This window comes from Panthera onca, chromosome B2, assembly GCF_046562875.1.
Source record: "Panthera onca isolate mPanOnc1 chromosome B2, mPanOnc1 haplotype 2, whole genome shotgun sequence".
Classification (NCBI taxonomy): Eukaryota; Metazoa; Chordata; class Mammalia; order Carnivora; family Felidae; genus Panthera; species Panthera onca.
The window spans coordinates 74,891,459-74,904,232 of record NC_138343.1 but is presented as its reverse complement, the minus strand read 5'-3'; the positions used below and the strand labels follow the sequence as shown (position 1 = coordinate 74,904,232).

Here is a 12,774-nt window from a genome sequence, read left to right as displayed (position 1 = left end):
ATCCTTTCTGAGAGGTCCACCCACTCCTTTTCTCCAGACCTTGTCACCAGTCTTCCAGTTTTATTTTTTCTAAGTCCCTGGTCATCCAGGCCAGCAGTTTGCTCATATTTTGGGGGTAGTTCCATTTGTCTCACCATCTTTCCTTTGACCTAAAGTAGAATTCAGATTGATAATACTGTTTGAAGTTTGGCCTACAGTGAAAGATTTCTTTCCACTCTCAAGGTCATCCCTTTGTGGGGATTTAATGATTCAGCAAACCACTTTTCATTAGTGCCAGCATGAGAAACCATCTCTAAACCAACCTTGAATTCTTTTTCTCCTCAGTCTGCTGGTTATGGGGAACTCCCCAGAGGGATTGGAGGGAGAAATGCAGTGCAGAAGAGCCATCTGTCTGTACAGCCTGCACGGGTATTCGGAGTTGACTTGAGGCTGACCTCTTCCATACCACTCTCATTTGATGATAGAGTGTTCTTGCGCTTGCCCAGCTTATGGGTCTGTAAATTAGATAACACTTGAGGTCTTATGATCACTTGATATTCTGTGGTTAGAATCTCAGCCTCTATAAGCAAGCCAAGAACAGTTTTTCCAAAGGAGATTAGTTACTGTCTGAAGAAGACATGGCTCTGCTCCAAAGCACCAGAGGCTTCCACTGTATTTTCCTATTGGAGTGTGCCAGATGCATTCTGCAGCATTTGGATCTGCCGCAGACACTTTGAGTACTTTTAGGTTTGTGGGAACAAAGGCCCATGTGGCTCTAGTTTGGAGCAGTTGCAGAACCTTCCCCTGATCTGGATCCTACTTATATCTGACACCATCCCTGATACTCATTTTAGAGCAGAGCACACACATATAGTATATGTTACCTCCAAAACTAAAACAGCTCAGCAAAACTTTTGCCTACATTTTAGTTATAGGGGATGCGTGAAGCAATTTGTCTTTGACATGGAGGGGACCTCTGGACCCTAAGAAACTTTGTTGATGTGGCAGGTCTCTGAACTTTCATAAATTCTGTCTCCCACCCCATGACATACATGTGACTTATCAAGGCATCCAGCATTACTGAAATTCTTGCCCACCGGGTACAGTCAGCCTGATATCGTTAGCGTGATAACCCATGGGATCATGACAGCTAGAGAGGTTGATATCCTTGAAATAAGACAGCAAGTGTATGATATCATCCCTGCCAGATGGAAGCAAACTACTTCTGATGGGCTCTGTTTATTGAGATAAAGATAAAAGAGTTTGCTGGTTTGATAGCTGCCCATCAGGTGTCAAGAGTGATGCTGATTTTATGCTGGTAAGGAGGATACATCTGGAAGTCTGTAAGTCGGGGTCATCACCTGATCAGATTCACAGTAACCTATTGTAAATCTCTATCCGCAACCTGTTTCACAGACCAGGTATGCAGGTTAACTGAGGAAATGATGGAATTGCTACCCCTGTGTCTTTCAAAAGGTCAGGAAACCAGTGTGGGGACTCTGCTAGTTTCATAGTGTTTCTATTAGAAATATATATTCAGGAAACTGGGGAAATAACCACAGATAGTGTAATATATCCACTGGATGCACTTTTCTTTTATCACCTAATCCCCAAAAAACTTCAACTCAAATTGGTAGAATGAATAGTGACATTTTGGGTCCACAGGGAGTAGCATCAGTTTAGCGTCAGTGTTCCTGAAAAGTCTGGGTATGTCCCCTTCCCCTGGGTATAGTCACCCTGGTAAGGGTCCCTTTTGCAGAAGAGTAAGAAAAAGTGCTCTTGGCTGTGTTTCGAGGACATTTCTCAAGAATATTTGGAAAGCTTATTAAAATTCAGGTTGCTAAACCTCAACCCAGACTTTCTAATTCAGTAGGTCTGGGGTAGGGCCTGAGAATTTGCATTCCTGGTAAGGTCCTGAGTGGTGTTCTTACTGCTGGTCATGGACTTCAGTTTGGGAATCACTATTTTAGAGCTACTTCCAGATACTCAGGCTAGCTTTTGAATCCCTGTTTTGTGGCATGTTCACCCAAATTGACAAATTATCAATTATATCCAAAATCTAATTAAATACACTTTTCTTCCTGGTCAGAACCTTTAGAATCTATACCAGCTGTCTACGTTTTTATCAGTGAGGGTTTCCAGATTCACAGGGAAAAATTCAAGATGCCCACTTACTTAAATTTGTATTCAGATCAACATAAATAATTTTTTTATGAGAGAGAATGTGCATTTGCATGCATGTGGGGGAGGGGCAGATGGAGAGGGAGAGAGAGAGAGAGAGAGAGCGAGCCCGCCCCGAACAGGCTCCATGCCCAGGGCAGAGCCCCGTGTGGGGCTCGACCCTACGACTGTGAGATCATGACCCCAGCCAAAATCAAGAGTCAGACACCAAACCAACTGAGCCACCCAGGAGCCCCATGAATAATTATTTTAGTATTAGTAAGTCCTATGCAATATTTGAGACATACTTATACTAAAAAGTTATCTATTTACAATTTGTTTAAGTCAGTGTCTTGTATTTTATCTGGCAACCCTACTGCCAACAGAAATTTGTAAGAACTTGCACTTCTTTTAGCCTGTATATTTTTTTCCTCCTGGGTCAGACTTTGTATTTGTCTCCCTAGGGCATGCTGGCTTCTAAATCTCATTCTAGGTATTTAGGCAGTTGGCAAAGGGAAAGGGGTATGAAGTAGATGGATTGGACATGAGAAAATTTTTCATTCCCTTATGAAAGGTGGCTTGATTACAGGATCTCCAATCAGGGCAGGAGCAGCCTCTTCAGACAGAGAAGGAAAAGCTTCTAGCAAGAGTAGCTCACTTTGGTTTGAATCTACCCAAGCACTCTCCTTTCCAATTTTCCTTCTCAATAAACATCCTAACTTTCACAAAGGAGACCGTGGTGAGGCTGGGAATTTAACTTAACGACATATGTTGTAATTCAGCAACCTACAAGATTAGACTCTGACTTTGAGTGATGACAGGCCTGTGTCTGCCAGAGATAAGATTATTTGAGGGCACTTTTGGAGTATCACTGTCTGACTGGTGCCTTGAGCCAGTAATTTAAAATCCTGTGTTGTCATTGTTCTTTGGAGTCAGGAGCAACCATTCACTCTATATTCTGTTTGCCTTATTCCCCTCATGGTGGTCTGTCTCAGCAGCGGCTTGGTCTGGTAAGCTTCATTTTAGCTGCTCATTTGAGAAAAACAGAGGTGATGATTTCAGTAATTATTTTACTCCTGCATGGCACAGACTGTGAGAATCAATTTTTTGATAGTTGTGGGCGGTCATCACTGCCTTCGGATCCAGCCAGTTACACATCTAATCCCGGATTCCTATCTTTGACATTTTTGAGGGCCTGATTTCTACAACCACTTCAAATACCAAATACAACGTACTTACTCAAGAAACAGAAACCACTCGACATACTCTAAATTTAGAAAAGGATCTAATGTAGGGAGGTGGGTGCTTAAGTAATTATCAGAAGCCTTTAGGACCTGGTCTAGGCTCAGCCTCCTGAATGACTTCCGGAACAATAAATTCTCACACACCAGGGAAGCTACTATTTCTGAAGTACACGGAAAATAAGAAGCTGCTGCCACCGCCTCAGCTGCCTTGCAGCCTGAGGAAGCTAGAGAACGGACACCTGAGGCTACCTTCCAGGAAGTAGGGAGTCGCATCAAGTAGGAGTAACCACTACTCAAAACCTGGCAAGCTGGAGGGTGGGCAGTGGAGTGCTGCCGAAAGATAATGTATCTCACACTTCTAGGAACTTTTCTTGTGACAGAAATAGCTTAAAATGTGCAGGAAAATGGTTTCTGCCTCCGTTTTACCTTCCAGATCTCTCACAGGGCTGTCTAATTTACAGAACTGATTTTGCATCTAGCTTCCTGGCTTCTCATGAGTCTAGAAAGAGAGAGAATGGAGGTTGGGTAAGGCAATCAGACACACTGGTCTTAGAGATGTTGCCTTATTGGGGAAAGATACCTGCTCTTAATATGTAATGCAACACTGTGTTACCTTTATTTCAGGTGAGAGTGTTTCTCAGTAAACCAAATAACAGATCTTCCTTCCCTTTTTTTGGGCTTATTTTACTCTTCTTACCACTCATAAATTTGAGTTTTTGTTGAAGTTCATTTCTAGCCAGTTTTTTGTGTGTATATTTTTCATTGAAAACCCTGTGGTTTCCTATGGAGATACGAATCTCAAATCTGTTGTTTAAGCCCTTACCTTTCTTACAAGCTTCAGTTTTGCCGGCCTTATTTGTAGATATTGAAATTTAGATACTGTGTTTTTAAAATTCAGCAATCTCTAAAAAATGAACTCTTGAATTTTCCCTTCCTAATCTCCTTATTTCTGTTGATATATAAGTCCTTTGAAACTAAAACCTGCTATCTTTGAGTTGCTCGTCTTAACGCCTTAGCCAGTCAGAAATGAAGTTCTGCTGATTTATACTTGTGCCCTCTCACTAGTGTGTGGCCTTGTTTGTTTCCTACTTCTGCTTCAAGAACATTGGACTTACTGCCTTTACAATTTTCTTAGCAATTAAACATGCGAAGCCAGGGGCACCTGGGTGGCTCAGTTGGTTAAGTGTCTGACTCTTGATTTCGGCTCAGGTCGTGATCTCACAGTTCATGGGATTGATTCCTGTGTCGGGCTCCGTGCTGATAGTGCAGAGCCTACTTGGGATTCTCTCCCTCTCTCTTTGCCCCTCCTCTGTACCCCACCCCCAAAAGTAAACAAACTTTAAAACCATGTGAAGCCATGTGATTCTCCTTGATTGTCTTCAACATCTACTTAAATGCAGCTGTTTTACTTTATTTTGACTTCAGAAAGAAGACTGTAGTAAGAATGCATTTTCTCTTTATATTAAAATAATAACCATGCAATATATATATTTTTATTTCATCTAATTTGAAAAAGATAGTCTGTTGGCTAACATTAGAAACAGAAAAGGTGAGTTGTATCTTCATATTAAAGACCTGACTTCAAAAGACGTAGAGGTGTGCATTCTTGCCTCATCATATTCTGGTGTTGAGTGGCCTTCATTCAACGTTGCTGTCAAATTGCTCATGTGAAAGTAACATTCTAGAAGATATGTACACTTGCTATCCTGAGTGTTTTGAGACAGGTATGGTTTTTTTGTTTGTTTACTAAGTAGTGCTGGGAGTTAGGTTTATAAATGCACTATGGGTTAGTTTTAATTAAAGACTTCACGAACAATTCTCTGGATCTAATGTTGGAATCAGTAGTGGTGCTGCAAATCTTTGCAAACATTTTATCACTATGATGAAACTATGATGTGCGAGCAAGAAGATGCTTTCCTTCTGATGAATGCTCATTAGTAATAGTCCACATGCACAGCCTCAGTGTACTTCACAAGATGAGATTCTTTTTCATCTGGTTCTTTTCATTAGGACAGTTGTTGTGTGAAAATTAATACTAATATGACAAGGGAATTTATCAACACATTATAAAGATTACGTTACAAAGGCCAGATTTGACTTTGTCTCAGTCGGTTAAGCGTCTGACTTCAGCTCAGGTCATGATCTCGCGGTTCATGGGTTTGAGCTCCACATCAAGCTCTGTGCTGACAGCTCAGAGCCTGGAGCCTGCTTCAGATTCTGTCTGTCTGTCTGTCTGTCTGTCTCCATCTCTCTCTCTCACACAAAAATAAGCATTTAAAAAAATTTTTAAAAGAATATTAATTTCTCAGGGCGCCTGGGTGGCTCAGTCAGTTAAGCATCCAACAGAGGCTCAGGTCATGATCTCACAGTTCATGGGTTCGGGCCCCGCGTCGGGCTCTGTGCTGACAGCTCAGAGCCTGGAGCCTGCTTCAGATTCTGCGTCTCCCTTTCTCTCTCTGCCCCTTCCCCACTCATGTTCTGTCTCTCTCTGTCTCAAAAATAAATAAATATTAAAAAAATAAAGAGTATTAATTTCTCTTGGCCATACCCTAGTCTGAGGGGACAAGGGAATCTCACAGGTTCACTTCTCAGTACATGTTGCTTTACTGTGTCATTACCACTGTTACAGAAACAATTATGAAATTATAACCTAAAGCCATAATAATTTCATATCTTTTGTTCCCATATCCTAAATTACCATGAAAGGTAAGAACAGTTTAAAAAGTATCCGGAGGAGACAAGTTGCTCAAAATTCTGATGCATTAGTTCTAAAAATAAATTGAGATTATTCAGTTGATTCTTCTTTTTGTGTTATTGCTGAAGATCTGATGCAAAGAAATAAAGTTAGATTAGTAAAGAAAAGTAATTTAGACATTTGAAAAAAATTATGTGAAGATTATTTAAAAAGAAAGAAAATTATGTTTTACCAGAATAAATCATTTTTTTCAAAAGTTTAAGTTAAAAAATACTTGTTCCCTTATAGCACCATGATTCCATCTGTAGCATTAGACAACAGAAATGGGTGGATAAAGATTATATTTGGCCAGTTTTTAAATTGAAGCATAGCTGACACACAATGTTATATTCATTTCAGATGTACAACATTTTGATTTGACGATTCTATATGTCATCACTCAGTGCTCACCGTAAGGGTAGTACCCATCTGTCAGGATACAGTGTTATTACAGTATTATAGAAGGGAAGGGAAGCAGTGTTATTACAGTGTTATTGACTGCATTCCCTATGCTGTACTTTTCATCTCTGTGACTGACTTATTTTATAATTGGAAGGTTAGACCTCTTAATTCCCTTCATCTATTCCAACCACGAGTTTGTTCTCTGAATTTAAGAGTCTGTTTATTTTTTGTTTTGCTTTTTAAATTCTACATATAAGTGAAATCATATGGTATTTGTCTTTCTCTGTTTGACTTGCTTCACTTAGCATAATACCTTTGGGTTAGATTTGACCATTTTTTAAAAGCCTCACTTCTGTCTCAAATCTCAAGTGGAAAACAGTATGTGTTTGTTTTCTTGATCTTTTTCTTCCCTTGAATGCCCTACAGCGGAGGTCTGTGTTAAATGTAAAATTACCCAGACTGTCAACAGAAGGTAATGAGTAGCTACCCTCAATAATTAGTTCTTTGTGTAATTACATATTATTAAACCTTTCTTGAGAAAATTAAAAATACTTTTAAGGTAGTAAAATTACATGCTGAATGAAATTAAGAACTTTAAAATATGAGAGAATATAAAAATAGCATGAGTTTAACAATGTGAAAATACAACATAATGAAGAATAGTGAATCATCTTCAGTTATGATCTAGAGTTGTCTGGAAGCTAGGGCAGGGTCTACTGTGTCTCTATCTGCAATGTCAGTAATTATTGACTGAATGAACTGATGAATGAATGGCTGCAAAAAAAAATACTGATAAAGTAATGGTTTCCTTCCAAAGATGTATGGAGAAAATACACTCACATACTGTAAGTATAATGGAGCTATAGTACCTTACTGATTGTGAATTCCAGTCTTGGGAATGCAAGAGAGAGCAGCAAACGGATCCTCCTCTGTTTTTCTGTCTAGGAAGTTGAAGGTTAAGAAAAAGGATACAATTATGTATTAGAAAGTCATGATGAGTTTGGTAAACCAAATGGTTTTCACAAAACTCCACTACTTTGTAACTAAGAGACACATTATAATGTTTGAAAAAAATCACTTATGGACAACAAAAGTATCAATTTATAAGGAGTGTAGACAATTTAAAGAATTCTTTAATTTGATAAGTTTATTGCTTTATGATGAGCTAGCAAGAAAATAAGAATGCTGTAGAACACAATCATAACTTTTGAGATCATCAGCAAGTATTTGATAAAGCAGGGTACTGGGACATATGGATCATGAGTTTCACTTGTGACATTTCATATGTTCTTCTACTTTAATTGTGCTTTTACTGTTTAAATGCCTTCGTTTGAGACACCTAGAACATAACACTGTTCTTAAACTTTGCAGGTCTCCTTGGTTAGGTGCTTTAGTACCTCATGTGGGTTTTAAGGCCTGGTGTTTTGATCCAAACATTCATTTAGGTGTTTCGAAAATTGTGGGTTTATTAATTTATATTTTATTTTTTAATATTTATTTATTTATTTATTTTTGAGAGACAGCACAAGCAGGGAAGGGGCAGAGAGAGATACAGAATGTGAAGCAGGCTCCAGGCTCTTAGCTGTAAGCACAGAGCCCAATGCGGGGCTCGAACCCACTAACTATGAGATCGTGACCCGAGATAAAGTCAGACGCTTAACCCACTGAGCCACCCAGGCGCCCCATGTTTACTTATTTATTTTGAGAGAGAGAGTAGAGAGCACAAGCAGGAGAGGGGCAGAGAGAAGGAGAGACGGAATCCCAGGCAGGCTCTGCGCCGATAGCCTGATGCTCACAAACCATGAGATCATGACCTGAGCTGAGATCAAGAGTCCGATGCTTAACCAACTGCGCCACCCAAGCACCCCTAGGTTTTAATTAATAGTATTAACATAAACTTAGAAGAAAATTGAATACAATAGCCTTTTCAAAATGCTTGTCTATCTCTTCCAGAAAAGTTTTTTGAAATGAAGAAAGGACAATGTAAAGATGCCCTAGAAATTTACAAACGATTTCTAACTAGAATGACGCGAGTATCTGAATTTCTCAAGGTTGCAGAGGTAAGTAATATTAAGCTTTGTTGGAAAAACATTCCAACAAAGAATATTAATTTTGTTAATATTAATTTATGTATCTGGAGTCAATAGTAGGGTTTATAATATGTCAAGACATTCTGTCCCAGAGCCCCAGTGTGTTAGGATTGGAAGTGAACTCAGAGGTCATGTCTTCCAGCTTCTCATCCACAACTGTATTCTGCACTCCTGCATCCCAGTTAATGATCATTCTGTGTTCAAATACAGGTGTCCTGGACACTGAGCAGATTCTCAGCTCTGCAAGGTGGTTCATCTCCCCTTCTAATTAATGGCGATCTTTGATTGTAAGGAAGGGCTTCCTTTTTACTGAGCCCTGTGGGAAAAAGCCCTTAGGAAAGTCTGTGTATTGTTGTTAGTGTGTAGAAGTCATAAATATGACCTTCTTACTTTGTCAATGACTTAAACACAATGAAAAAATTAAACAGAAAATTTCATTAATTTTATGAAGTTTATACATTGTTTCTTAAGGATATCTCTTTGTTCGTAATCATAATAACTGTGTAACCATACAGTTGGTGTTCCTGAGGTTACCTGTAAGTTAGTGTTTTATGAAATCTAGTTATTGATGAATACTGATATTGGAAGAGATGACATTGTTACTATAGTCCTTTGGCAGGATGACCAGTTGGTTCTTCTCTTACATGTCAGTGAACGAATTGTTAGCACTAACTGGAGTGCTGTGTAAGGGGGGGTTCTGAAGCATATGATGCCATGGATATTGGACATTCATCCCATGTTTTTGCTGTTTTTGCCATTTTCAGAATATAACGCCAGAACAAGCGTTTTATACACACAATTCCAATGCACTCTAGTCCATGCATTATCTATCTTTCAAATTTCATCTATTCACAAGGAATAATAATTGTCACATTCATATTAGGAGACTAAAATAATGTTATAAAGTGCTACCTCTTGACCTTTGATCCAAATAGTTTGTAATCAGAATAAAAGTCTTTTCTTGTATATAATATGGGAAGCAGTAAAGAAGAGTGTATAGGAATTACATATACATTAAAGCATATTCATGTGTACTTCTCATGGGTTTATTGATGTTGGTTGTCTTTAAGGAAGGATAGAATTGCTTGAAACTTTCACTTTTGCTGCCACACAAGTTTTATTTTTTGTATTTGATAAGATTTTCCTGTGGTTTAGCCTTAGTTATCAAAATAATCTAGTAAAATTTTCCCTTTTTTTCTGTGAAAAGATCAGTAATGCCTAAGCATCAGAGCAGAACATCCTTTCATTGTTTCATTAATGCTTGGTGCACATGCTAGTCAGTTTTCCTATCTCTTACTGTATACATTAAGGTAAGGAGCTGGGCATGTGACAGCCTGGGGTATATGTTTCTCTAATCGCTAAGGCTGGGTTCAAGGTCTTCATGAGAAAGGGGGTATTTATTGATTCATTCTGTATTTTTTTAATGTTAATGTTTGTTTATTTTGAGAGAGAGAGTGTGTGTGAGTGAGCAGGGGAGGGAAAGAGAGATAGAATCCCAAGCTGAGTGTGAAGATAGAATCCACACTTAGTATGAAGCCTGGCTCAAGGCTCAGTCTCATGGCCATGACATCATGACTTGAGCCAAAATCGCACATTTTACTGACTGAGCCAACCAGGCGCCCCATTCTGTTTTTAGATGTAAAACTTTATTTTATGTCTCTTGATAACCTCATGTCAGCCTGGGCCCATGTCAGGCTGTCGAAAAGAAAATATATAGAAATTCAATGTCATTCTGAGAGTTTTTCTTCAAATAACTGAATACAGTATTATACTTTTATTTGAACGTTATGACCAGGACTTTGTTATAGAATGATACTAATTTACAAAATTATTTTTCATAGAATAAATGCTAACCCACAATGGGCTAACAGTAACCATTTGTGTTTTCTTTATTTAAGTTACATTGTTCATAATTTAGACATTAATTGTTTGAATACCAGTGTTGAGTAGTTTGGTTATGATTGGTAAATACAGAAATTTCTTAACACATGTACAAAGCTTCCCTCTCTACCAGACAGCTCTTGTGTGGTGTGCATATGTGTGGACTCATACCAAATAGTTACCTTGTAGTTAGTACCATTTTCCTGAAGAATGTACAGAAGACTTGCAGAATGTCATTTTTAAAATACAACTGTGTATATTGGCTATTTGGCAAATGTTAATGAATTGTCTGCCATACTAAAAGAAATATAGACTTGTCAAACAACTAGTATGGAAATATTCAAATATCCCAGAAGAATTGCTTAAAGTGTAGAAAACTTCCCATGTTTTGAATTCTTACAATGAAGTCTCCTAAAGCAGAGAACTGAAACTTTGTAAAATGGTTGTTTTATAGGTAATAGGCGTTTTTGCTAAACACACTTCCTTTTTTATAGAAGTAAGTTATTCTTAGTTTGCTATTCTAAGATAAATACCAAGTCGTAGGAGTTATATCTCCCAGAATATTTGCAGACAGAAAGTGATGAGATTTCTGTAATACAGCCACCCCTCAGCTCAAGCCTTCAATTACATTATGGTTCAGAAGTTCAGGTGAGTGAAAATAGCAGTGTCAAGGAAGAATTCCTAAATTATGTCTTTCTGTTCAAGAAAGTTGTGTTAACTATTTAAGAGAAACACATCACCTTTTGCCAAGATGATCCCAGTATTAAAGATCCATAATACTTTAATTTCAAACATGCTGACTTCATTCATATTAATATTTTAATGGATCACCTAAAGAGGTATTAAAATATAGAAATAAAAGGAATGAAGTTACCTTAGTTTATAATTTCCATAATTTGTAATATTTAAGTGAGTTTAGGGAAGCAGGAGTAGCTTCCCTAAAGTCAGAGTTCAGTCATTAGCAGGTAAAGTCTACACATCTGGGAGGAATCTGCAGCCTAAGTTGCTCTAGAGGGATGAGGGTCAGTGCTCTACCTCATTGGTTCTTCACACTAGGCAATTAATGCTCCCCTCACATCCCCAGCAACCAATGTCTTGAGACATTTTTAGTTGTCGCAACTGGAGGTGGGGGAAGTCTACAGGCATCCAGTAGGTAGAGACTGAGGATGTTGCCAGTATCCTACAGTGCACAAGACAAACCCCACCAAAGAATTATCATCCCAAGATGTGAATAGTGCCAAGGCTGAGAAACCCTGCTGTATATAGAGAGAAAGCAAAAGAAATAACTTAGTTAAGCATTTGTCACACGGGTAGATTTTCCGACCTCCAGTTTGTCTTATTGTCTTTGTAGGAGCCGAACATTTACGCTTCATGTATTGGCTTCTGCATTTCCATCAACATCAAAGCAGTTCATTTCTCAAAGAGAGAGACTTAATTTAACCCACTTTGTTCCTTTGAGCCTAAATTTCATTATTTATAAAATGAGAGAATTTAAGTTATGATTTGTATTTTTCTCCAAATTTTTATTTTGAATTGTTTTAAAATCTACAAAAGAGTTGATAGAGCATATAGTCAACACCTATATACTCTCTTTGTTGATTCACTTCATTAATATATTACCATATTTTTGCTTTTTCTTGTTCTTTCTTTCTCTTTTTCTGCTCTTCCTCCCTCCCTTACCTCTCTCCCCAAGCTACCAACACTAAAAATTCACATATGCTTTTACCTAGTAATTCCATTTCTATAAATGCATCCTACAGATGTATCCACGCAGGTGCAAAATGGTGTGTGCAACATTATGTGTAAGGCAAGAGACTGGAAGCAACTTCAGTGTTTGTTAATACATGACTTGTATAAATAAATAATAGGAAAAGAAGCTGTTGTAAAAATAAGGAAACTCTATGTGTTAATGTGGATATAGGTCTAAGATATATCATTAAATGAAAAATATAAGCCCAGTGTATGTAATACACTATTATTGTATAGTAACATGGGAAGTAAATATGTATTTATAAATTTCCTGTTTCCTTGGATATACATAAGGAAACTCTGGAAGGATACATAAGCAACAAACAAAATGGTTCTCTGTGGGAAGAGGGGTGGATACTATACTCTGAACAAGTTATTAAGATGAACATTCCCTGTCCAGAGGACTTACTGAGTATAATTAATTTAAATTTAGTATAAGAATTTTGTTTTAGGCTTTTAGTTGCCATTAGCCTTGGAGGAAACCTTTACATTTTATATTTCAATTTCTTAAGTCTTTTTTTGGGTTCCAGTAAAA

At 37.9% G+C, this 12,774-nt stretch overlaps 1 protein-coding gene across 7 annotated transcripts in view; it reads left to right on the top strand.

Annotated features, from left to right (window-relative positions):
• The window catches only part of SNAP91 (synaptosome associated protein 91), a 146,687-nt gene that overhangs the window by 55,864 nt on the left and 78,049 nt on the right, over positions 1–12,774 (top strand). For all 7 annotated transcript variants that reach the window (XM_060616069.3, XM_060616071.3, XM_060616075.3 and 4 more), the window contains exon 8: positions 8,473–8,579. In XM_060616069.3, coding sequence (XP_060472052.1) covers positions 8,473–8,579 — 107 coding nt within the window. The remainder of the gene's footprint in view (positions 1–8,472; positions 8,580–12,774) is intronic.